The sequence below is a fragment of the Heliangelus exortis genome, chromosome 1, assembly GCF_036169615.1.
Source record: "Heliangelus exortis chromosome 1, bHelExo1.hap1, whole genome shotgun sequence".
Classification (NCBI taxonomy): domain Eukaryota; kingdom Metazoa; phylum Chordata; class Aves; order Apodiformes; family Trochilidae; genus Heliangelus; species Heliangelus exortis.
Genome location: NC_092422.1, coordinates 65343945 through 65371577, shown reverse-complemented (window position 1 = coordinate 65371577; position 27633 = coordinate 65343945). Strand labels below are relative to the sequence as shown.

The following is a 27633-nucleotide window of genomic DNA, read 5'->3' as shown; positions in this document are numbered from 1 at the left end:
TCAGCAGCTTCCCATCTCTGGCTTATGTCAAAGAAGTCAAGACTGTCTAGCCCTCATAGGATTTGACCTGAAAAGTATTGTTCTGGTAACTGTTTATACTATGTGACATTGTCACTTCCATAGTGTTTGTAGAGCTTGATGTTGGAAAAAATTCATTTCTTGAGAGGTTATGAAAGATCAAGAATGCTATAATGTCATCATAATTACATGAAAGTTGGGCATCGGCATTACATAAAAGCATATTGAATGCTTACTTAACATAACATTTGAATAAATCATGTTTAAAATCATGTTCACGGAAACATTTATTTCAGCTAGAGCCACACGGTTTAAACTTCTCATACATAAACATTTTTGGCATTATTTATCAAGCTTGGCTTGCATCCACTTAATTTATACTTAAAAAAAATAAGAGATAGATATGTGAATCTTATATTTATAGCAAAAATCTCCATCGTCTGCTGCTTACTGAGGTTTCAGCAGATCTACAATGGTAATTCAATGACTGTGTCTATAATATCCTGGGAGTTTTAAACACACTTCCCCATTTTTGCATTTGGCATTTCAGTCTGTACTTTCTTACTTTTCTTGATAGGCTTCTAAGTACTAAAAATAATTTGTTAGTGCCTGTCATGCTGTGTGATAATGATGCCCTTGAATACCTAACTTGGTCAGCACGGGTTACACCTCCTCAGAGAAGGGAAAGTGAATTTTATTGACTTGTTGATGCAGGTGCCTCACTGCTTCTCTAGTTACTAGAGGGAAGGTTTGCAAGATGAGTTGAGCAATCTTGAGGCAGATGCCCAGAAGCAGCTCTTGTAGGCAGGAGATTTACATTGAGGTTTTGCATCGAGTTGTTACAGCCAGGAGTTATTGTACCAAAGCTATGTAATATGGACTTAATTTGGTCTCTATTGAGTATGCTGGGTCAATCAAAATAAGTATTTTCTTCCCTTGAGAATGAAAAAAGCTCAGATATAATGAGGTGTGCGTTCTCTAAGCCCGTGGAGGAGTCTAGCACTTTATTTTATTTTTTTTTTCCTGTTTGTAAATGGTTTGTGTGAGATTTACAGAGTTCTTTCCAGGGTAGAAAAATCACATCTTTTTTCTCAATAATGGTATTCCATGTTTAGATGCTTTCATCATCTGAAGCTGAAATATCTTACTTCATTATTGTTAGCACTATCTTCCAAGCTAGATATGTCTGCCTTTGTATCTATATTTTCATGCTGAATAATTTTTTTAGATAACTAACATCTCAAGAGTACTTGTTAAGCATTCTGTGATTCTCTAGCCTTGCTTTGTGTCCTGGCCTTAATCCAGAGAGGGCTTTACATTTCACTCTCCTAAAGATTATTTTCAAATGAATATGATATTTAACTCTAATTTCTGCTTCTACATGATCTCATAGGATTTAGATATTGATAAGGTTGATGATAAATGCTTAAATTTTAACTTACATATAGTTAAAAGACGAGCAATTCTAGAAATATAGTACTGATTTAACAGCTTCCTTTCTTATTTGCTGTTTACTTGCCATTAGCAGAGATATTCTTCATGGTGCTGCATCCTACGGACATGTAAAACATCTTGGTCTGATAATCTTTTGGAGGGCAATATTCCCAATCTACTTCCTTCCCATTAAATCACCATGGAGGGCATTTTACTTATTCAATATTAGATAGCCAAAATTTAGATGACTACCTCAACATAGGCTATGTTCATTGTTATTAGGTACTTCTGGAGAGTGATTAATCTACACTATATTAGTTTTTTTTCAGCCTTTAGAGTTCCTCTTGGTCTTTGGACTGACTTCCCCCCTGGCATCATCCTAGTTGGTACTGTAGCCCATAATAACTGGCTCAGATTGACACATTTAATTTCTGATGCTTACATCAGCAAAGAATCCCAATTGGAGACATTTTTAGTTGTGGTATCATCCAGAAACTGTGAAGGCTTTCAAAAAGCACACAAAGTTCTTATTTTGCAGATCAGATAAGTTCTGAAATACCAGCAGGGGTTGGTTGTTCATGGTATGTTTTCCTGTGTTACATTGAGTGGGCCTTCAAAAGATCTGGGGAGAGGAAAAGGAGGAAAGGATGAGTTACTATATTATTATTTTAATAATCCTAAATGCAAAATATTAGCTCTTCCTAGCAACAAAATCTCCACCAGCAGTGATACTAAAACCATATGCCCTCTGTTTGATTTACCATCAACAACTGCCTGGCTGCACACAGAGCCTCTCTGCTTAATAGTGGCTCTAGGCAAGTTCATGCATAATATTCAAAGCAGTTTTGTTCTTTTACTAAAGTTGTGATAAGGATGCAAAGCATTTTAATGGGAACAATCAATTATGTCATGATATTCATATACAACAAAATGCTTTTAATATAAGTACTTTTAATGTGGTGCTTTTGTGATGGGGGAATTACTTCTGTAATACTTTCAGAAGCATGTCCTCTATTGGTGCCAGTAGGAGCCTTCTGTAAGAGACAAAAATTTACTCATGATTCACAAGAAGGCATTTTTCAATGCAGAGACCAAAGTATTTTACCACCGTGCTGAATAAGAGAATTTCAACTTCAAGATGTGTCTATATTTTTGTAAGGGAAGAAAAAATGTAATGCATTATTAGTCTGAATAAAAGCCAATTGTTAAACTTCAACATCTAGAAGATGAAATTTGATTCTTTCCTGTTACATTGGCCCAATTGTTTTTCTGATCCCTTTGCTCTTATCATCTCTCTTCCAAAAGTCCTGCCATTGGCATTTTTGCTGATGGATGCTGAAAATAATAAACACAAGGTAGACATACAGGATGTTTTGCACTCTTGAGAATTCTAATAAATATATTAACAGAAGCTGTTAGTCTATATAAATTTTATTTTATCTTAAGAGTATGCATATACTTAGGCAAGGTCACTTATCCCACATATATTTTACACACTCATTTAGAAGTTGTGCTCACTTCCACCCACAGCTCATGTGCTATAAATCCCATGTCACTTGTGACGGGACCTATGTCTGTCTCTCAGGTGTCATTTGTCTACGTTTGGGAGCATAGTCGTAAAGGAAAAGGAAGGCTGGGCATGGACTCAGATTCTTTCTGTCCAGCCTCTGCAGATGGAGACTGTTTCCTCCAATACCTTGCAGCAAATGTCCATGCATATTTCAGAAAATAAATCAGCCATCTTCTTGTCTCAATACTGACCATGTGACTCTACCAATATGAGATTAGTGACTACAGTCAAGGGATATATTTGGGTCAGTGTTGAGGCTGCACATACTCTTCCTCCCCTCCTCCCTCCTTTGCTGAGCTCAAGAAATTACTTCAAGCCTTCATTGAATCACAGTGGACCAGACAACTGAAGAGTGTGAACACCAGACAAAACTGTATTTGAGAATATCAATCAAACTACAAAAGAGCATACTCGAGCATGGTTGCAGGCATGCAATATTATTATGATCTTTAAATGCAGAGCCTTATATGATCTTTAAATACAGACTTGTGAATCCTGATGACCAGAACTATTAAAAGAACAAAAGATACTGTGAAGTGGGATCATCTGCAGAGGAGATGCAGGTGTCTTCATGAGAACTGAGAGCTCCCATTATGTCAACAGAGATCTAGTCAGCTCAGTTAATGGAGCGTATGTATAGGAAGCTGGAGATCCTTCTCTGGGGTGGAATCTGACCTCAGAGGCTCAGCCCAGTTCCCATACACAAGCATCTTGAGCCTTTGGGATGCTCTAAGATATCCCTGGGACTCCACAGCTATTTCTCCAGTACAGCTTGTGTATTTTATCTCATAGGTCCTGTGTTGTAGCTGAAAGCTCTCAGTCATGTCTCAGGTAACTCAGGGCATCTTTCATGGACTAGATGGTGGCATCCCAACCCTGACAGTTTTGGTTTAGATGGGTAGCTATTTCAAGGGAATCCAAGACATCAGACTCCACATCTCCCTACCAAGTGGACGAAGGAGTCGGGCATCCCCAGCACTCAGCTGTTAACATCCTTCAGTCAGTACATATTTAATGTAAAATGCATAACCACTCCAGGAACAGTGACCAAACCCAGGATTTCCCATGTAAGTGGAGCTTAATGCATTCAAACTCAGGATCATTTACCCCATGCTTTTAGTTGCTTCCCTTTAACTTCTCTAAACAGACAGGTAAAGTAATGCACAGAGACATAAATCATATTGTAAGATACAAATCAATACTTATTATGGAGCGTCCCTTACATTCATCACGCCTTCTCAGAAACTACTTAGCTAAAACTTATATTTTATTGCTGATTCCAGCAAAGCCAACACATTTCAGACAGTATCTCCTCTTGTTCTCCCTTAAATCAGTGGCACTGTTTCAGAAGAGTCCTTTGTTCCCACATGTTCCGAAACAATCCAACAGAAAATTCAGGTAGGAAAAATTCCACTTTTTTCTAGATAAAAAATACAAAATATGTTCTGCAAGTCACATGGATTTCAGCTGAAAAAACTCAAAAATATCAGATTTTCAATACACCTTTTTATATAAATCTCAATGTTGTAACACACAAAAGTATTCAAAACATCAAAGCATTTCATCTTACATTGAATACATTGCATTAGATGTCAATTTTTTTTTAGTTTGGCTTATAAAAAAATAATGAAATAACTGAATTGGACAGCATTCATCTAGGTCAATTAGAAACCTTTTCTGAAAATTGTTCACGTAGCTCTATTGAAACCGTTTATTGTTGCGCTGTGGTTTTCACAAAAGCAGTGACTATTTTTTTCCCTTTTTCATTTCTTGGCAACAGAGTCATGGAACTATAATTAAAAATCCACTTAGACAACTTCCAAAAGATTATTACAATCTTTTCATGTCAGGAGTTAACAAGTCAGTGTATATTTTTTTTTTCCTCATCCCTAGTTTCTACAATGATGGTCTGACAACCTTCAAGGCCCTAAACTATGTTTTGTTTTGGCAATGGACACAGGGCATGCAAATGATTTTCTTTCTCTCTCTCTTTTTAGGAATGCAGTTGAAGAAAACAAAAAACTATATGCAATTTATGACACAAGGTGAGTAACAAAATGTACTGAAAATGCAATTATCTGTAAATGAATTAAATGTTATCTCTTTAAAATGTTAAAAATTCATATTAAACTTTTTTTTTCTTCACAAAATAATCTTTAAATTCAGGTTCAGTGAAAAATAGTTTAGCCCATTGTGCACAAAATTCTGTATCTACCTGATTCCCCTTTACATATAGTAGTTTCTCTACATGTAATGCATATGACAAAGAAATATAGTCACACATCTGGCTTAATTTACATGTTATCCCACAGATGGAATCTGGCCCATGATCCTGATTTGTGTTTTATGAGCTTCTGATGCCAGTGTTTGGGGAATGAAAGTGAAGGACTATCTTTCAGAGCCTTAGGAAAAGAGGCACTCATTTAAAAAGACTAAGAGTTTGTCTCTGTGCAAACACACCTCACACTGAAGGGAGTGTTCTCCTCATCTTTTGTGGACAGTTTCCCATTAAGGCCACTCCTTAGCATCAGCAAAAAACCTCATTGTTTAACCGATTTTATGTGGGAGTGTTGGAATACATACTTGGCTTTCTTCTTTTCCCTCACTGTTAATTCTTTTCTGTTGTTAAAATTCAAAGGGATATTCAGATGAAAATGTCAGGAACCAAGATTTCTTAGTGTTATAGCTAGTTCTTACACAGGTGCACCAGCTAATATCCTGACTTGATCTCCCTTTAAATATACAGAATACTAAACACAAGCAATTCAAACAACGTCGTCTTCACTCCATATAATCTCACGCACCATGAGACTTGTGTCTTGACTTGGCTGCTGCAGAAAAAAATTGCATAAAAATAATTATAAAAAATTAGGTTTGGAAAAAAACAAAAAAAAATTGGTTTTGATAAATTCAAAACCACAAAGAAATGGCTAATATCCTTCCATTTTTATCTACCTTAGAGAAAAAAAAAATAACCGCTGCATACTACTTTGTTAGAATAATGTACTCCTGATTAATGGATTTATCAAGAGCAGAAATTCTTAACAAAGAAGTCATATATAAAATATCTCTTCCTCCACTGCAGTTTCAGTAAAAAAATAAAATCAAACCTCAATAACTTGTCTGTGTTTCTAAACAGACCATGTTTTCATCATCAGGAGAGCGACTTAAAGAACAGTGCTTCTAAAACACCACAGGCTTCTCTAATGTATTTGTGTTATTTCAGTGCATAATCATTAATCTTTATGATGAAAAAATTTGAGTTATAAAGAGCCTTGATTATTTCTTCCTCTGCCAAATTGTCAATGGATTTTTATTTTGATGTGTCTGACTCATTATGTGCATAATCCAGAGGTTTTGTCACATAAGGAATGGAGTATTGCAGGAATATTCTTAAATTCATTCAGATAATGCATTTTTTTGTTCTATTTTCCTGACTATGAAGAAAAATAACCATGTGAAAATTAAACAACAGTTCAAAACAATTTGGGTCAAGCCTTTTACTAAAGACAAATTTGTCCCCATTTCTCATATTGATTAATACCTTACTCTTTACATGGCCCACTGAAACATATAAATCTCCACAGCATCAGAACTGACAACATTAATATTTCTATATAATGAAATAGAACCCAGCAAATCATGCAATCATAGCAAATGGATTCATACAATGTATGTAATCTGTGACAGAAATGGGGACAAGGAGTATAAACTCATAGTTGGTTATAAGTGCAGCATAAACTGTTGAGTGGTACTCAACACTGGCAAATACTACATATGTTCTCTGGTAAATATTCATAGTAGATAAATGTAATATTGTTTTCCTTACACAGTATGTCCAGCAATCATGGCTCATTATCTAAACAGGCAAAACATGGCGTATGAAACTGTGAAAGTGCTGAGTATTCCCTAAGCTCTGATGTTACTTACTCCCCAGCATCCTCTCACCATAAAACTTGACTTCTGCTGAGACACTGTAGGACAGAAAGTAAAAAAGTAGACCTTCTTGAAGGAAATACTAGGTTTCTGTCCAATGGTATTTTGGGAAAAATAGTCCTCCACTTTTGATTTCTATAAAGTAAAAAAGGCAGGCTTGTGGGGAAAAAAAGAATTGAAAATATTCTTGTGGACTTTTTCCCAGACAGTTTTATTAATTAAACCTTCTCAGCAGGTTAAACCAGCAGGCTATTAAAATTGCTCCAAGGCAGAATAGGTAAGCAGCAGCATGGGTCTCAGACTAGTAAGATTAATGTCCTGTGTTTCTCAGAAGACACCACTTCGGCTGTAGCAGCAATTCTTCCCAGTTTTTTTTTAGCTTCTCTCTCTCTCTTTTGTACCTCTGAACCCTCTGTGATTGCAGTTTACTTCAGGATAAGACTGGATCTTTGTCAGAATCACTTAACTGGCAGACAAGCCAGAGAGGAAAATGAAAAAGAAAATGTTTTGATAAGTGATTCTGACCTCAGCATGTAAGTTGGGCTGTGTTCATTTTGTCAGGTAAACTTGCAATACCACTTTCCAGGGCAAGAGCTCAGTGATGTATTGCATGGCATGATCAGATACTTCTCCCCCCGTTCTCAAGCCAGTCTGGCTCCTACAGTCTGGTGACTGATAGAGGTAATACTGCAAATGCAACAGTTGTGAGCAGACCTCTCCTGTCACTGCCTTCTTCTGAGTATCTCCACTAGTACTGACAATGATGAAGAAAACTGGATTTTGTTCCAAAGTTGTGAATGGCTCCTCATTCATTCCTCTCCTGCTTCCTTTAACAATTTCTGTCCTTTAACAGAAGGTATGTGTGCTCTGTTCCAGCTCCTTCTGAAAGGAGATGATGGGTGCATCTACATAGCATTTTTGTGCAGATCAGGACTGTGCCTGTGAAGTGAATCACTTGATCGTTCCCACTTACTGTGCTTTAGTTCACATCTCAGAGCAGACTCAGAACACATGAACTTAATTCCTTTCATGCAAAACTAAGGTGAAAAATGGTCCCCAGCAGCACACTGAATGTGGTACAACTGCTAATGAGAACCTATTCTAGACTATATATTCCAGATTATATTCCAGACTGTAAATTTTCCTAAGTGAAAAACAAAAGAAAACAAACAAACAAATACCCAAACAAAAATCCACAAGAAAATGTGTGTGGTGTGGATGTCAAGTCTTCAACAACACAGCTTTACTCTACAGACCAGCCTTGGTGCTTGCTAACCCAGACAAAGCCAATGAATCCATCATAACCCCACTCACCCCAAGGCCTTCTTTCACTTGTAGGCTTGGCAGGTGTATTCTTCCCTGTGCATCTGCACTGAGTCAAGGACAGTCCTTTTGCTGCTTCACACATAATGCTTGCCTTTACAGTTTAGACTTATCCATTTTTTCATCAGTCTTTACCAATACTGGCAATACAAGGGAAAAAAGAATATTGCTGTGTTTACCTTATTGAACAAAATTTGATCGGGAGCATAGATCTTAACTGTCCAGTGGCCCAGAGGCAGGAACATTTACCAAACTAGCAGAAAGAATGATGAATTTTAGCTCCTGTATTTAGTATTAAGACATTCAAAGGCTCATTTTTTACAGGGATAATTTTCCTGGGACAGAAAGACTGTATGTTGGAAAAGAGTGGGAAGGAATGATGAAGGCACCTAAGGGGAGCAGAGAATCCAGTTCCATTCCTTACACTACTGAATGTTGATTTATTTTATCCAGTAATTAGTTTATTAATTACTGGATTATTCATGAAATAACAGTACTTCATAGATAAGAGCCAAACCACAGGGCCATGATAACCCTTTTTTTCTCTCCCCTGCTTAACTATTTTCTGAAAAGCAGAACATTTCAGATAAGAGAAATGAAAACTTTACCAAGGTCCTGTAGTCTGGGCTGACCTCAGGAGATGCATAAACCTTTGCTGTAATGAATAAAAGTGCCCATACTTATTTCTGACATGCCTTGAAATAACCTGTTTGCTTCAAAAATAACTTTCAGGAGCTTAATTCCAGAAGAAAAGCCAGAGTGGCAAATCTTGGGGCAGCACAAGGAGTCTATTTCTGTGCCTATTTATTTCCTATTGGCCACATTAAATAGCTCCCCAAAAATCTTTCAGTCCATTATTTCCTTAAATACTCTGCACTGTGCGGGGCTTTACTGAATCTAACTTCTAGACTGCTTTCTCAGAAGCTTTGTTCTGATTCTTTCCACCAGGAAAAAACCCACAGTGTAATTTTCACTGTGAAGGTTGTATCACTGACAAGGAGAGATGATTTTAGCTTTCATGAAATTCACTGATCATTTTGATTTTTTAACAACTTTCAATTAATCTTTCAAGTACTGATAAGTCTAATTGAATCAAAAATCCCAAGGAACAAATGCTCCATAACCCCACTAACAACTTCCCTGTCCCATCAGCTTCAACCTAGATTACCTTTGAACCACCCACAAGTAAATGGAAAAGGTTTCTTTGAAAGATCAAGAAGGCAAATATTTAAATGAAGTGATAAAATATAACAGACTCTACAGCACTGTTGATTCATTCCTGCCTCAGAAGTGTTTCCAAAGTACCAGGATAGTGCATTAATCAGAAGTTGTGTGTCTAAAATATTTTATTTCAGTTATAAAACTAACAATCTATTTATGCAAAGGTTTTAGTGCTTAAATGCATTTTTAAACTATTCTGAATTCTTCCTAGGAAATATTTTCTTCAAGGTTAATTATTTCAGCACTTAGGAGGAGAGAACTGTGTTGTTGCCCTTCCCTAAATTTGTTTTCTTTGAAGTACTTGAAAAAGCTGATTTTTTTTTTTTTTTTTTTTTTTTTTTAAATAAGGATCCAGGGCCTCCAAATCGTTTTTTAAAATCTATATATATTTATTATTTGAGTTTTTGAGCCCTTGAGTCATGAATGCTTTATGTCACAATTCTCAAGCTTTTATGATAAGCCCTATTAGCTTTTGGATGAAAGCTAAGATTTTCACTTACTTTATATTCATAGTAATTATGGCACTATTAAAAATTCTCATTATAGTAAGACTTAAAATGAAATCACAAAATTTTGCAACACTCTGTTTCTTTACATTTTCCTCACAACCTCACTGGGTAACATTGTTTTTAAAGTAGCTTTAGTATGAACCGCAACAGAAACAAGGTCAGGAGGTTTGCCACGGATTGCACTTTTCAAAAATTTGTTGAGGGTAGACAAAAAAACATCCATGTTTTCTCAGCTGTTCACAACACCACAGCATTCCTCAAGTGTCTATCCTTTTCCTAGCAGTTTCTCTAAGGGAAAAGGATATGTTTAAGGAAGAACAGCAGGTAAGAGAAAAACCGAAAAAAAGACATTGCTGTTCTCCCTTGCCTAGTGAAATATTGTGTCCATTATGGACCAGTAGCCATCGACTCATAACCAGGATCAGGAGCTGGCTAAGGGCATGTTTACACTGTTGGTGGAGTATGGTGAAGAGGTCTGGCAATGAGAAAGAGCTGGCTCTGGAACCAAAGGCACTATAGCCAAGTCAGTGTGCTTCTGTTCCCATGCCAGTAAGTCCTGCTGAAAGGAATAATTAACCTGGAAGGAGGTTAACAATAATAACAACTGTGTTGTCTCCATCCCAACCAACCTTTTATACAAACTTAAGAGCACCCAGAAGCTCACAGCCAACACAACAAAGAATGGACAGCTCTCACTGTAGGTCCATTTGGCACCAGTGCAGTTTCCTTTCATTGCTGTCCCACATAACAAGCCCTGCTATACACTCCTTATACGCCAGCCGAGGTTTTTCCTGGCAAAACGCGACAGTCACCACTTCTGCTGATGGCATCCTCACACAGGGATGGCTGAAAAGATCTTCAGGGTCACTACCCACCTCCTTGGCCATGGTGGAGACCCTTCTAACGCTCCTGTACAGGTCCAGCCCAGCTGCCTCTCCTGCCCCAGCGTCTTTTGCCCGGGAATGGTTCCCAGGATGGGTCAGGGGGCAGATAGGCGCAGTCACCCCGCATGGGGCAATCCGAGGGGCAGAGAGGAGCGGCTGAGGCCAGGCCTGGTCCCTCCTCACCCCGGCCCGGCGTCGGGCAGCCCCCTCTTACCCGTCTCGGCGGGCTGCCCTGTCCCCGTAGACCCGCTCCCACCCCGGGGATCCCCCTCGCCCTCCCAAAGAGATGGAGCCCCCTGCGGGGAGCGCCCCCGCGGAAACCACAAGGAATCACCCCCGCACAGGCCACCTCCCGCGGTACCGGGCCGGGCGTGCCCCGAGGCGGCGCCGGGGGAGCCACCGCCCCCCGCCGCTGTCCCTTGCAGCCCAGCTGCCCACGGCGGCCGCCCTCGGGCTTTCCGCCGGGAGGGACGGCGGCGTCCTTCCCTCATTCCCTTCCTCCTTCCCTCCCTCCCTCCCCTCCCGGCTGGCGGGAAGGCGGCAGGGCGGGCGGCGGCGTGCGGGGAAGGCGGGCGGCGGGGAGGGAGAGAGGCAGGCGGCCGGGCTCCGGCGGAGGGCGGCTTCCTCCGGGGCTCGGCGGCGTCCGGCCGCAGGTTGGGCGCAGCCGTGTGTGCGGGCGGCCCCCGTGGGCCGGCCAGAGGCGTTGGGGCAGAGGGTGGAGGATTTTTGGTTTGGGGGGGGAGAAGGGCGAGGGGGGGACGACGGGGACTGTCGCCTCCGCCTCTTCCTCAGCGGCAGCCGGGGCAGCCGGATCGCGGCGGCAGCAGCGGCTGCTGCTGCGCGGAGGGAGCACGGAGCGGAGGGATGTGGGGCTTTGGGGGAGGCAGGATCTTCGGGATCTTCTCCGCTCCCGTCCTGGTGGCCGTGGTCTGCTGCGCCCAGAGGTAGGAGCCAGCGTGCCCTGGCAGCGGGGCAGGATGCGTTTTGCCGGGGGAACAAGCTGATGCGCTTCTACACTCCCTCCCCCCTCTCCGGCTACCGCCGTCTCCCCTCTACCCCCGCGCATCCCGTCCTCTGCCTTCTCTGCCTGACACCCCCGTCTCTCTTGCCCCGACAGTGTGAACGATCCCGGCAACATGTCCTTCGTGAAAGAAACTGTGGATAAATTGTTGAAAGGCTACGACATCCGCCTGCGGCCGGATTTCGGAGGTGAGTCCCCCTGCCCGGACTCCCTGCCCGGAGTCTCCCCCTCTCCTCTTCCCCTCGCCCCGGGGCAGCCGCCGCTCCCGCACGGCGGAGCCCCCGCGGCCGCGCTGCTGCCCGCCCGTGTCGCGGACCGGCGGCGGGTAACAGTCTCCTCTGCCCGCAGGTCCGCCCGTCTGCGTGGGGATGAACATCGACATCGCCAGCATCGACATGGTATCCGAAGTCAACATGGTGAGTAGCCGGGGAGCCCGGCCGTCGCCGCGGGATGCCGCCCGGCGGGTCAAGGCCGCCCGTTCCCCGTCCCTCCCTTCGCATGAAGTGGCTGCGGGGCGCCGAGCGATGCCCTCGCTGCCTGAAAACTTTATTTCCCCGGAGACGCGCTTTCCCCCTTGCCCCCTCTCCCCTCTAGTTGCCGGCGGCCGCCTCCTCGAGTGTGCGTGGCCCGGCCGAACCCGGGGGTACCGGGCCACCTGACCCCCTTCCCCCCCACTCTCCGCCCTCCCTCCTCCCCATTCCCCACCCCGGGCTCCGTGGGTCGGAGCTCGCCGGTCCACCGGCACTTGCCACAGCCCCGCAGCCGACGGGATGGCAGCGGCGGTCTAGGGGTTTCCCGGGGCGGGTAGCGGTGAGCTGGGGGCTGTCGGCGTCTTCCCTCTTCTTGCTCTGTTCAGGCTTCACAACAGCCCAGCTTGTCGGTGGGTAGGGTCTGACATGTGCGAGTGTGTTTAATTATTGGTGTTGTATGGGCTTTGGAGGAATTGTCATTTTGCTTCGCCAAAGCAATACTGTTGTGGGGCTGTCAGGTTCACAGAGAAAAAGTCAGGTGTTTAGTGTCTTTCTGCGTTTTGGTCCCTGGGTCTGTGCAATTTGGTAGTCTGGAGCTGGAAGGTAGGATTGCTGTTCTGCTGTGGATTTTTCATGGTTTTGGGCAAACTACCTGCTCCCCCTGGATCTCAGATTGTTGGTTTTGCAAACCTGAGGTAGTTACTAGCCTACTCTGTAATGCTGTAGTTACATGACATTAAAAATAATTCTACACTTTCAGTAGCCTAGATATCATCTAGTAAATATGATACCAACACCTCCTTCAATGCACTGTTGCAGTGTTACAAGCTTGGTTTTATACATAAACTGTGTATTTTCATTAATCCTAACTCTCCTGAGGGCATTCTGAGATATAAACCTTTTGCTACTTCACTGCTGCTTGCCTTTCTAATCATTCAGGAGGGACAAATTAAATAGCTCTTACTTTAAAAAGTTTATTTTAGGCTTCCTGCAAATTTAGGCAGCTGCAGAGACACCTTGTATGTTCCACAGGCTTTTCCGTAGGATTGCTTCTCAAAAAAATGGGAGGTGTTTTTCAAGAGTAATTGAAAAGTCTGACTTCACTATCCCCACTGCCACCTTCCCCACCTTTGGCTATGCTCCAGACTTTGGGAAGCACTATATTATGCATTAAATTAATTTGTAACCCTTTGTGTATGTGAAGTGCCACACAGGCAATAAATATCAGAGAAAGGCAGAGCGAGATTGGAAAGAAGATGGGGGTATGTACAGTGCATTTTGTGCCTTTTTTTTTTTTTTTTTTTTTTTTTTTTTTTTTTTTTTTTTTTTTTTTCCAGCTTTGGCAAAGCCTGTTAGGTTTAAATAACAACTTGTCCAACCAAGTGTAGCAGGGGTATAAGGAAAAGTAAGTAATTACATTCCTTGTTATATTGCTAGACTGGGTAATTACATCTTGAATGAGACAGGAGCTCCTGAAGAGGATGGGTGCCATCCTTTTCTACCAGATGCTGAGGCAACATGCCAGTTACTACAGTTTCTAGCTGCCCCACAAGTCAGTATCCACTGTTTCTCATTAGTTGTCAGAGCTCTGAAAAAGCAGAAGGTTTTTCTGTGCCTTCTCATGGGGCCATGCAAAGTCTTTATAATGCCAATACAGATCTTACAACAAAAACAAATACATGTTTCTGAAGGGAGCTGCTAAAGTACAGTTGTTGGGAAGACTTTGTTTACTTGAACTAAAAGTGAGCAGAAGGGACTTCTGGTTGGTTTGGTTCCTTACTGCAATAGGACTTTCAGCTGAGCTTGTCTCTTCTCCCATTAAAAGAAGTCAAGTACTGCCTGAAGTGATTACTTCCAGTTATTTTAGGTAACTTTATACTGATCTGCAAAGATTCTTGAGGAAATATAAAGAAATTATGAATAAGGATGAGCAGAGGAGCTTTTCAAGATTACTGAAGTACATGTTCAGAGATAGTAATATGGAAGGCAAAAAATAGTCAGGTTAGTTTGAAGACCTAAGGCATAGCTGTTGAACTTTATACTGGTTACCAGCTACACTTTTAATCTTTGTTATATTCATTCATTTAATTCCAAGCAGATACTGTGAGCATTGACCTTTAGCCTCACCAACTACTGAAATGTCTTACAAGAATTTCTCTCTGTGAACTGTGGTAGTATGGATATTAATGCCTTAGATTTAAATCTAGACACTGGTGTAACCTTTTATAAATTAGCTTGTTAAAATTCATCTCTATATTAAAAATAAAATAACCAGAGAATTAACATTCTTCAATTTTATGAATATAAATAAAAAGTTATTACAGCTAGTGTTATTGTACTGCCTGCCAGGAAGCTTCTAATGTAGCCTTCAGTGACACAGTGACAATTCTTTGTAACAGGAATTACAGCTTGTACCACACTCTTCTCTTACCCTCACTGTAGGCTTCTATGTAACGTATTTCTCTATGAATCCCAAGTTACTATTTATTTATTTCAATTTCCAGCATTTAAAAAATTTATTTGTGTATTTTCAGTCTTTCTGTTGAAAATTATTAAAAATCCTTTGCTCCTTATACATCCAGGCTACCTGTAGCTATATTTCAGAATAGACTTATTGAATAGCAATGTGCATCTTCTTTAGATTGGCATGGAGCAGTGAACATGCTTCTGATGCTTCTGATGCTGAAACATGAATCTGGATCATGAGGACTGATGCAAGTATCAGGACTGCACAGCATCGATTTTTTTTAGTGAAAAGTTTTAAACAAGATGTTTCGATTCGATCTCATAACATCTTGAAAATCTTGAGTAGCATTATTGACATTTTCACTCTGCTATACTATTTATATCATACTGAAAATACTAAACATTTGTAAGGAACAATGAGTTACATATATGGTAGGAAGAATGAATTAGTGAAGTTGAATGTAAGAAGTTCATTCTTCAAGGAAGGTTTCTGGTCTGTTAATGGCCTATACCTAGACAGAAGAATATGTATGTGTATCTCCATACCTGTTTTATATCCTTGATCTACCTGTGTATGCGTTCCCATTATTTTTTGCCTATTTCACAAATTAATTGGGTACATAACCACCAACCTATTCTTGTGTGTACCTCCAGTAATTGCATTTAAAGCTGGTGAAAATGCTTGTGAAATGTACAGTAATGTAAACAAAATATTAATCAATAATAGCAGACATAATACTGACAAAATCCTATAAATCGTATTACAAATAAAGACTATAGAAGATTACTGTTCTCAGATTCTATTGATATTGCTGCATAATTTATCATTTTATATGATTTGTGTTGATTGTGTTCTGTACTTTTTGTGTTTTTAGAAGTATTTTTTTCTTAGATGATGTGGATTGAAAAAGAAATAATTCTCTTGTTTTTACTAGATTGTCAGCCTAGTTCCCATCAATAGTAACCAAAATTTCTGAATTTTTATAGCCTGATTCTTGTTCAACATTTGGCTTGTGAATCAAATGAGTTACTTCTAGGCATATAATTTTCAAGCACCCAAATACTCCCATAGCATTTTATACCTAGGAAGTTAAATAATCAATACACTGAGTCTCCAAATAACCCCCTCTTTAAACTCATTATTATAGCTGGATGACTAAGGTGCTGTAATTTCATTTTACTATCATTTTAGGAAGTGTTTTGTAGTTTGTAGGAGGCAAAGCTATAAATTGGTTAGAGAAAACAAGGGGATCAGTGCTAAAATAAACCTATCTCCTTAGAGATAATATTTTGCAGAGAAGAGTATTACCTCCTGTAGAAAAGGAAACTTGTGCTACTGCTCTCTTAAGTGCTGTCTGAGTTATTTTTGTGTATAGAGGGTACTTTAGAATTGTTCATCCAAGGTTTTTCAAAAGCTCTAATTTTGATAAAATTAAACCAGCAAAACCCAGGAGGCATCATTGGCTATATAGTCATCCTGCTGTTTTGAGAATACTGTACTCAGTAAATTAGTCTGGCATAAAATAAAACCATAAAAATTATGAATTGTTGTTTCAGAAAAACTTGCAATGATTTCTATGCTAACACTGTAATTTTTTATTTTGGCATATGTTCCACTGTAAAACTGAAAGTATGTGTATGGACTTCATTGGGTGTCTGCTGGTTTTCAAAGCAATTTTGACATCTTTCTAACAAATTTTGTTTTCCTTGCTGCTTTAAGGTCAACTAAAGGGCAAATATTATCTGCTTTCCTTAGGTAGTGATGCCTAAATAATTATTTTTACATGAACTAATTCATATTCCACCAACTGAAGGTGCAGAAACTTCATACTTCCGTTGATGAGATTTATCATGTCTTGCTTTAAATGTAAAAAAAAAAATGAGTAGGATTCAGTTCATGTAGATGTCTAAATATGAGCTGGATTGCTAAGCTCTGCAATCACTGTTAATGGGAATGTAGAACAGAATGTGGCTGCTAAGGCAAAGATGTCTATTGTCATTTCAGTTTCATGGTATGCTACTTGCCCTACAATTTCCAGTCCAGGTTGGTGCAGATCTCTTGCAAGTCCTCTGCCACGTCTGTGTGCTCTGTGCATGTGTGTTATAACATCAGCACATGAAGTTTAAACAATAAAGTCTTATTCTTATTAGTACTGGTGATGGAGTACAGAGAACTACTTATCTTGGAAAAAAGACCATCCTTTAATGTTGTTTCTTAGATATTTTAAGTGTCTCAACGTATCCCATTTGGACTCCAGTTGCCTCTCCAGAATAGTAGGGGACTCCCATAGATCCTGTGCTGTGCCTGCCAGTGCTGTGCATAATCCAGGGCATCCAAAATGACAGCAGACACCTTTGTAGTGATAAGTGAGATTATCCTTAGCTGTCCATCCAAAGATGCTTCTGGAATCAGGAGAAGGAGGCAAGTGCTCATTTGTAACAGATATTTCAGACTTGTGGATTTTGGTTTGTTCTTTTTTTTTTTTTTTAAGATGGAAGGATTCATCTTTTTTTGCTGGAATCAGTCTTTTCTGAATGGCTATGGAGAGAGCTGAGGCAACTTGGTTAGTCTTTGGGTAGCTGCAGCTAGACATGGTGAAGTGTAACCTGTGTTTCCTATCATAAATGTATCTTGTATTTCCTGCCATGAACAGCTACTTTCTAAATACTTGATAAGCAGAATCTCAAAGTTACCTCATGAAGGAAGTCATAACTGAGTTGTGAAATATTTTGCTTTGAAGACTCAGATTCAGAAATTAGAGTTTTACAAATAGAGTGATTACATATTAATTTTCATTGCAAATGTAAGTTTTCAAAACAGAAGAAGATTCGTGTGTGCAGTGCTTATAACTTGATCAGAAATCACAAAAGTATAAAATAGAATTTTTGCTTTTAAGTATTTTGTAATTTAGGGTGCATAGGGAGAATAATAGATCATATGAAATAGATGTGGCAGATAGGCAATATATAAATAATTTTGTGTGTGTATATACGTATATATTTATATATGTTTAGTAGATGGGGACAAAAAGGGAAGAAGAAGAAATAAATACAGCCTGAGCAGGGGAGCATCTCCTGAGGCCAGCATAGCCCTGCAAAGAGTCGTCTCACTGTTTTGGTGCTGAGCCAGCATCCATCCACTTGGAGATGGCAGCAACAGCACTGCTCCTGGAGGACAGTTTGTCTTAGCAGGCTACTGGCCCTTTAGTTGCCAGCTGGAGACAAGAATTGCCTTCTTTCTAATCCTTCACTTTGGGCCTCATCCATTTTCCTTGTCCAGGACAGTACCTGTGAACTCCCTCAGCCTGCCACATTCTCTCCACTCCTGCCATGTGTTGTAGTTGCTGTTGTCAGAGGGAGAAGCGCTTGTAGCAAACAGTGTGATAGGAGAATGACTCTTGTTTGGCCAGGAGGATTGATGACAGGCTTCTGCTTATCTGCAGAGGAAAGTGGCTGCTGTTAAGGGGAAGAAATACCTGCTTATGCAGAGACAAGGAGGTGGTTAATGTTGCTGGGGAGTGGAAATAGGCTTTTTAAAAAGCCAGATCCAGCTGTCAACATCAAATCATCCTGACTTCCATGATGAAACAGAAACAATCTGTGATCGTATCAATCTGGAATAATTTTAAAAAAAATCAGGGAAATAAAAGGAAATTTGATGTTTATAAATTAGAGGAATGGACTTAAATAAAAATGGGATAAGCACAAAGTGCTACATTTTGTAAGGAAGAAAGAATCCGGTATTTAAAATGAGAAAGAATTGTCTAAGCAGCAGTGCAGAAAAAAAGGATATTGAGGTTTTATTGGACTTGAGTCTGAAGCCAGTGAAAAAGTTAATCCAAGTTACAAGTGCAATACAAAAAACCAAAACAAAAAAACCCCCAAAAACCACAAAACCCCAAACCTGAAAAAACCTCTGCATCTTGATCTTGGGTGTGTAAATGCAAGTGTCATTTATGAGACACAGGAGTTTCTCTGTCCACTGTTAATGAAACCTGAGCAAGCATGCTGTGTCCAGTGTTTTTGCAGTGGCTTCAGGGAGGTAGAAGCAAACAGAATATTTCAAATATTTCTAATTAAAATAATTAGAAAATGGGGCTTATGTGGCAGTGTTGAAGTAAATGGGTTTGTTTAGAAATGAAAAATAGGATGGAGAAAGGACATAAATTTTCCAGTATGTAGGAAGGTGGTGGTGAGAGGAGGATGAAGAGTTGCTCTTCAGAACTGACTGAAGAGCAGAAGAAATTAATGAATTTATTTCAGATTAGTTTTCAGCTAAATACATTTGTGGGATCTCTTTCATTGCAGGTTTTTCCTTGCACCACGTTCCAGTGGTGTTGCTGTTGCCTCAGGAGAGAATGGACTAGATGATTCCTTGCAGTCTTTTCTAACACTGTATTTCTGTGAATTTCTTCTCTGATTTTATTATAATTTCTGTCAGTGCTCCCTTGAGTTTTCCACACAGGGATGCCTTGGTATGTTTTCAAATGGCCCTGCCACTATTGGGCTGATGCTACAGAAGATCCAGAGTCTCCTGTAGGTGATTTGTAATGCATTCTAGTGTTATAAGGATAGGAAACACCATCTGAGATATCGTTTTGTTACCAAAGCTGTGTATGTGTTTTCTTGGCATCTTTGATCTGATTGCAGCAGGAGTCACATGTACAAATATACAGGTCGGACAAAGAAGGAGTTGTAAAATACAAACCTAGGATTTCTGTGTAACCATAAGTAAATTTTTACTTCTGTTGACAACCTTTTATCATGACCAAGTAATGAAGAAGTAGACTAAGTTATACAGGAGTGGTAATTGCACAGAAAATTCATGGATTTATACCTACTCTGTGACTAGCAATTTTTCGCATTCCTTTGAAGACAGAAGAGAGACAGAAAAAGTAAAATTTATATGAAGATTCCTATTCATGCTTATTAAGATGATTTAATTTCTGTATCCATACAGAAGGCTGAGCAATTTGATAAACGAATGGCAGACAATTTCATGATTGGCAGGAGACAACATATAAACATGGGAACATCCATGACATATCTGACTAAAGGTCCACCTAGCCAAGTGTCCTCTCTCTGACACGAGCTGGTAGTGGTTGCTTAGGGAAGAATAAAATAACTACGTGTTTATACTTCTCTAGTGTATTATTGCAACCTCCCATGATTTGTGACTTGAGGCTTCCTGTGTCTCAGGGCTCCCAGAGAGAGTACTTTCTGTTTAGGTGTCACCAGAGTATTGAGATCATTTAGTAACAATACACTAGCCCTCACAATTTTTATTTTAATAAAGATTTGATTGTATAAAGAACTTATACTCAGGTAATGTCATGGGCAATCCATCACTACTGGAGGATAATAAAAGTGGGAGAGGTTGAGTAATATTTAGCTACCATTAGGGGTTTTAGCTTATCAAGGACAAACTTTCTTTTTTCTCCCCTATGACACAGAGTAATAAAAAGTAGCTGTAAGAAGAATAATATCAAAAGGAAGGTTCATTTAATATTTGTAATTTAATTTCACACTTTCTTATAACTGCAGATATTGCAAGGAAAAAAACCCCTCAAGTCTAGGCATGTCTAATTCATTATTCACTGTTACAGATTTGAACCAATAATTTTGGCAAAATGATTTGTTCTCTCAGCAGTTAGAAACTGGTTACGGGTTGCTGTGATAATGTAACCTGCAATGTGAATGTAATATTGCATACAGCAGAGAGGGAAGGTAAAACAGCTGTGCTGGGAGGTCTGCAGTTGCACCAGATAATTGGCAGTTCAATAGCAGTTAATGACTTTTTTCTTTATACTAATATGAATGTTGAATTTTCATTAGTTCATGGGTATGTCTCCACGGCACAATACAGCACTCTGCAGAGATGCCAGAAGTACTTCTGCTGCAGCTTGTATAGTTTCTGGAAGCTGTGGAGGTATGCAAGTACAGAACTGTGTACAGAATGGTTGTGTTAGGGGGAGTTGGGCTCTTGAATAGGGCTTGTTTCACAAGCTTTAAATAGGTTACCCAGCATCTGAACTGAGCCGATCATCAGAGCTCCCTTTAACAGGGAGAAGCAGTTCCCTAAGGCAGTATTTTTTGTTCTAAGACAGGTACTTAAGACATGAAGGGTGACTGCACTTCCAGAAGTTCCTTTCTGTAAGTGTTTACGGGGTAGTGGGACAGAGAGGACAAAGAGAGGAGTCGACTGACCTAGGGTGGATGCTCAGGTTATGTTGAGATGAATTCTATTGTTCCTCCTTAACCTGTCTTTTCAAAGGTAAGTAAGAGACTGTGCTGAACTGGTACACACTTGATATTTAGCAGCACTAAGTAATATTGCCCAGTAAGTTAATTCATGTAAAATTCTGTATACAGTTTGAGCTATGGAGGGCTTTTCAGGTAGATTTTGTGTGAGACCTGAATCTAAATACATGTAGGACCAAGAAGATAAGCTTTAAAAGCATGCTAAAATCCACGTGAATAAAAATAGCTCATCCCTTTCTCTTTTAACTGAGATGTAAGATAGTCCCACTGTCATACTCTGCTGTTGTGTTAACCCTAAAGTTACTTGAAAGTAAGAGCTTAATTCCCTTGAGTCACACCTGATTATGTCCTGATCACGAGGGATATTTTAGCTTCTCCCGTTCAGGTGGTAACTTATCCATCACAGGCTTATCACACGAGCAGCTCATTGTTTAGTTATAATCTCAAATGTTAAGGTGTAATCCATCTCACATGCCACATGAGCATGGTTGGGTGGGACCCCTCTACTCCTGGGGACAGGGCTGGTGCAGAATCAAATAGCTGAGGGCTTCCCTTTCCAGGAGCTGAGCTTGGCTATGCAGGGAAGCTGAGCCCCTCTCACATTTTTCAGTGGGGAAATAAGTCTGGAAGAGTAAGAAATTGAATCTGCCAGAGTTGAAATTCTAAAATGTAAACTAGTGGAATTTTTTTTTTAATGTAATCAAAAGTTAATTTGTAGAGATAACTATTTTTATTGGTAGTTTCTGATACCATTCTGACTTCTAAAATACACTAAAATCCTGAAGTTGAAAATAGGAGACAATACAAAAATGCATTTAAATTCTGAATTTTAAAATACACTAACTCAAGGTGGGAGTACTGTGTAATGCATTAAGTCTTGCTATTCATAAAAAATACAAAAGGTGAAGTTAGGCCTTCTTTGTAATATAACACAGTCACACTGTGTTTCTCTGCACCAGCAGTAGTTTACTTTAGCTCCTGACCTTCTAGATTATTCAGATAAGGACACTTGGCTTTTTAAGCATTTTTTTATCAGGTACAGCTTTCTTTATTTGATAACAAAAACATCTTCCAAACCAACCAAAACTTCACACAGGGTAACGTTTGTGGGACTTGCAGAATAGATATGAAACTCAATTTTGTTTTTGAAAGGACCCTATAAGCTGTGGATCTGCTACATTGAAAAGTCACTGGCAGGTATTTGGCCCAGCATTTTTCCAGGTGTTGTGTTAGGAACTGCTGATGGTTAGCACAAGCCAGGCCCATTCCCTGTAGGCAGCTCGGGTGCAGCTACTTGTGCTGTGAAAGATGTTAATCCAGGTACTCTAAACAAGATGTGCAATGCCACACCATGAAACACCACTTGTACTTCAGACCAGGACACTCATTGTCTCACTATGTTTGCTAGCCTAGATGTATCAAAAAAGTGCAATTTATTGCAGTCATGTGACATTATCTAGTCACCCTTTCTAGTGGGAGAACTTTGACTCTTCAGGAAGTGATACATCCTGTCTGACTGTTAGTACCTATACTAGAAGGTAATGCTTTGCAAAAAGCTTGATTCTTTCAATTTTTTGTACAAGGAAGGTGGCTTGGGTCAAACGCCCACCTGGATGAAGTGAATGCCACCTGCATGTCCTCTCGAGTCAACTCCTGTTGTCAGGGCTCTTTGTTTCACTTTGTGAATATGTTTTATAGAGAAAATAGGGGGATGAATATACTCTGCACATTGGGAAACTGCTGTTGCAAACTGGTTTCTCAGGGACAATGTGTGTCTCGTGGTCTTGCCTGGCTTCAAACCTGTTGACAGTGACTTTCCACATAGTTGCAAAGCTGTTTGTTGAACTGCATCATTGACCAGAAGTCTCTGATAGATTAATGACAGATGGCAATGAAGGGAAGGAGAAGCTTGAGATAGCATCCGAGCCAGCTGTGCTGGGCAGTTAATATGCATTTAAATCAGATGGAGTTATCATCCTCATTTTAGGTAGGTAATGCTCTTCCTGTGTAGAATTTCCTGAGTACAAACAAACTAAAGAAAATAGCAGAGTTCCCTACACAGCCTTCATTAGGCACCTAGAATGTAGATGCAAGTTAATTACCCAGAGGAGGTGGACTGGACTTCGCCTTTACCTCGTGTGACAGAAAAAGCACATTTGGGCAGTAGAGGATTATTGAATGTGAAGAGAAGTAGTTAGTACCTTTGTGATGAGCAAGAGGTGACTAAGAGAAATAAATTACAAGGAGGAAATACTTAATTTCCTTTTAATCAAAAAAAGATGTATCTTTTGGCATTTCTTTCATTTTTTCCCAGGAAAAATGCTTCAGCTAGCTTCAGAATAGATTAGCTATTTTTATAATGTTGATTATCTGCCTACAATTCTTTTTATAAACCCTACCCCTTAAATGGACAGGGAAAAAAAAAAAAAAGAGAAGGAAGAAAAAAATGGGCAGCAAATTAGAAAATGCATTTCAGATAGTTGATCAGCTTATCTTTCCAGTAGAACCATTTTAGTTGCATGCTCATCTATTATTAACCTGATTGTAAAGTACTGCATCAAGGTTGATACTCTACATCTTTCCCGGCATACCCATTTATGTGGTGTTTGGTGCCTTTTGAATTGGATGCTGATGCTGTAATTTGGAAAGGGATGCCAGGGGTTTGCATAGAGTAATCTTGTTATTCATCAGTGAAGTATTTCTTTATCCTTACCTTTAAAAAAAAAAATCGACCTCTGAAGAAAATTCCATTTGCTTAGCCTTCCTAAAGAAATGATCTAGCACTAACACTTGTGATGTTATCCTTTTCCTTCATTCGTCACATCTAAAAGGATCTCATTTATAATCTTGCCTAACATTCCTCTTATTTACCCACAGAGACACATGTATAATAACATTAGGTAACCTGCTGGCATGAAGGCTTTTTACATGGTTTAACTGCAAAAAGAATTATTCCACTCAGATAATATACCTTTTAATTTGACTGCTGGTGCTCACTGAACAGCTGTCTTTAAAAGAGAAGTAATAGTTGTTTGTTCTGACTTTTCTCTAAAAGTCCCTGGATGTTGTTTTTTTTTAATATCTGAAGAAAGTGACCAAATCTCATGAGCCTCCTGTATGAATCTTTGGCATTTTTTCCATCTCTTTCCTCTTGACTATCCACATCTACTGTGCTCTGAAGCAAGAGGCTGCATCATTTTCTGATGTCCGTTCTTCTAGTCCTTTTCCTGAGATGTGCAGTCTACCAAAAAAAAAAAAAAAAAAAAAAAAGAAATCTATTGCGGGAAGATCAGCTCCTTCCCTCTCCCTGAAAACACTGTTAAATAAAGGTAAATACGAATGTATCTTGCTATTTTCTGGCACAAAGTTAGCTTGCTAGTTCTGATCTTGTGTAACTGATGCTGGCTACTGCATAGCATGGTAATAAATGAGTTTTAAAATTCTTTGCAACCCTGTATTCTGTTTGATAACATTTACAGAGCAATATTGAACATCACCTGCACCCTACTATGTGCATATGTTCAACAACATTGTTAAATCCCCTGTGTCTCTTTGTACATTTCTATGTTATTGTGAACTCTTTCATAGGATAAAATCAAAGCAAACCTGAAATAAAATGTTACAATGAATCTATACGTGGTGATAGATCACTTTTAAAGAATTTGCTGAAAACACAGCAGTAATGCTGTAGCAGTGCTGAATATCTAGAAGATGGATTTGCTTAATTGCTTCTGGAGGACACAAAATGAAATACTACCTTTCAAAGATGAGTGATAAGTCTTCAGTTAAATGGAAAAAATGGGTGTGAAGAATTGACTAGATGTAACGTTGATGAAGGCAATCAAATGATGAAAGTGTCAGGGTTACTTTTCAATCTGTCATTAAATTGTGGCCATCTATCACTGCAACCAGATTTTGTCCTAGGCTGTACCACCAGTAAACGTCCATCTTTTCCTCTCTGTTGTCCCTTGCAGAATCTTCATGTCTGTTACTCTCCAGTCATCTTTTTGTAAGAAGTGCAATATTTTTTCATCAGTTCTTGTAGCACAACCAATCCACTACCACTTAGGCTTTTTCATATTCTTCAGAATGCCTCTGCCTACAGCTGGGGCCCTGCTTCATTGCTCAATGTTCAGCTTCAAATCCTTTCCTTCTCTACTAGTGTGGCATGGCTGTCAGTAGAGACATGTTAATTTCTTTGAAAACAGAAAGTGCTTATTTTAATGGTACTGTTGTGCTTTGTCCTGTTTATTTCTTTTGTTTGAATAGCAGACATTTGTGCCCTATAAATAAATGAGTCAGATCCTTAGAAGACCTGGAGGGCCAGACCTTTGAAAAATAAAACCACTCTCCAGTTTACTCCTAACTGTGTTTTTGCTGTAGTGATCTATACTATAAACTTTGTCTGTTTCTAATGGAGTTAGAGAATACAGGGAAGGAAGGCAGGGGAGGGGAAATTGTTCAATTTTTAGATTACTGCAAGACTGCAGTGGAGTGAAAATTCTATTTGATTTTATTTGGTTATCGTAGCTTATCAGGGACAAGGTATTTTTATTGTTTTTCACAAAAAGACACAGGTAAATAGGTTGTTACTCAAAAGGAGCTGCAGTCTCCATGTGCTCAAAAACATGAAGTCAATATTCCCCTTAGACAATTATTTTATTGATTGACTAAAAAAACCCCGGAGGAAACTATTTTAGCACATTATGTGATATCAGACTTCTGAGGAACACATTTTACTTTCCAGGGAAAACACAGCATCAGATTTGGCTATTACATGCAGTAGTACAATTCCAGTGGTGTCAAAGGGAAGGGGGGTTGACCCGTTTTCTGTCAGCTCTCACACAGACTGGCAGAAACAAAGCAACCCAGTTTCTAATGCCAATATCCTGACCATTAGCTTATCCCCTTGTGTCTTCATAGGGTGGCACGAAAATCTTCACACCAGAACTGGAATTCTTACTCAGTTAGGTATCATAGCCTGAATTCTTAAGTGCTTTAGACAGGGAGAAGTGGCCACACCTTCCATTATATGCATATTCCCTCCCAAAATAGGACAACTATGCTGTAAGTATTGGAGAGTGTGTTAAAAGCAGGAGAGTTATGTATAATTACAAAACTAATTTCTGAAAACACTTTGAAAAAAAAAAAACAAACTTCTTCAAAGTTACCTTTGTTGATTGTTACCTTTGATGATCTTTAGGAATATTAGGTCTCCTTCTGCTCTCTCCTTTCTAAAAGAAGCAAAACAAGTAGCAGAACTGTGGCTGGCATTCAGTTCAGTGTGTTAGACTCACAGAATGTTAGGGGTTGGAAGGGACTTCTAGATATCACCTAGTCCAACCCCCCCCCCAGCCAAAGCAAGATAACGTAGGGCAGGCCACATAGGAATGCACCCAGGAGGCTTTTGGAAGTCTCCAGAGAAAAGAACTCCACAACCTCTCTGGGCAGGCTGTTCCAGTGCTCCATCACCTTCTCAATAAAGAAGTTTCTCCTCATATTTGAGTGGAATTTCCTGTGTTCTAACTTAAACCCATTATTTCTTGTCCTATTACTGGGCACCACTGAAAAAAGATTGGCCTCATCCTCTTGAAACCCACCCCACACCCACCCCTCAGATATTTGTAGACATTAATAAGATCCCCTCTCAGCCTTCTTTCCTCAAGGCTAAACAGCCCCAGTTCTCTCAGTCTTTCTTGATACAAGAGATGCTGAAGTCCCTTAATCATTGTCATAACTCTCTGTTGGACTCTCTCCATTTGACCCTGTCTCTCCTGAACTGGGCAGCCCACAACTGGGTACAGTATTTCAGGTGTGGTCTCACCAAGGCAGAGTAGAGGGGAAGGGAAAGCTCCCTAGATCTACTGGAGACAGTTTTCCTGATGCACCCTAGGATACCAGTGGCTCTCTTGGCCACAAGGACACATTGTTCACCCATGGAGACTTTTCTGTCCAGACAGAAGGGAATAAAAACACTGTTGGAAATACCTTCCTGGGGTGAATACCTGCTTTCCATCTAGGTGGGATACAGAGAGAAGCTTGCCAGGAGGAGCAGAAGGCAGAATTTGGGTGCTACAGGGTCTGTTTGACACTTTGATGACCTGGCAGCCTCGTGTCTCTGTAGTCCCTGTTCTGCTACAGTTCATGATGGCGGCTGGCTCAGTCTGGCCACTTTGGGATCAGAGGAAGAAGCTGGTTTAAGACAACTTTTACCATTTTTTTCCACATTTTCCCCTTTCAGTGTTTTGACTGTAAACTCTACATGTTGAAGATACAATCAGTACATTTTCAAACCGAGTTTTTAATAATACTTCAATAGTAAAACTCCTGGTGAAAAATACAGAAACTGAATACAAAATTTTGTTTGACTCCATGTCTGTTATCTACCAGCAGGTCCAACACCATTTTTTTCTTGGTTGTCCTTCATGGGAATAAATGTACTAGAACATTAGACACTGATAAAGGGGGAGAAAAAGTGTTTTATTAAAAATTCAATAATCTCCAGAGGCTCAGTGTCATT

The 27633-nt window shown here is 39.8% G+C and overlaps 1 protein-coding gene and 1 long non-coding RNA gene across 3 annotated transcripts in view; both read left to right on the top strand.

The window, feature by feature from the left end:
• LOC139797420 (uncharacterized) overlaps window positions 1-27633 on the top strand; it is a 506940-nt gene that overhangs the window by 183194 nt on the left and 296113 nt on the right. The window lies entirely within an intron of this gene.
• The window catches only part of GABRB3 (gamma-aminobutyric acid type A receptor subunit beta3), a 192483-nt gene that overhangs the window by 69723 nt on the left and 95127 nt on the right, over window positions 1-27633 (top strand). Inside the window, exons 2-4 of one of the 2 annotated variants that reach the window (XM_071746505.1) lie at window positions 5020-5067; window positions 12013-12104; window positions 12265-12332. In XM_071746505.1, the coding sequence (XP_071602606.1) occupies window positions 5020-5067; window positions 12013-12104; window positions 12265-12332 (208 nt within the window). Of the gene's footprint in view, window positions 1-5019; window positions 5068-11462; window positions 11840-12012; window positions 12105-12264; window positions 12333-27633 lie in introns of those variants that run through there. The other variant, XM_071746514.1, reaches the window with a different exon arrangement.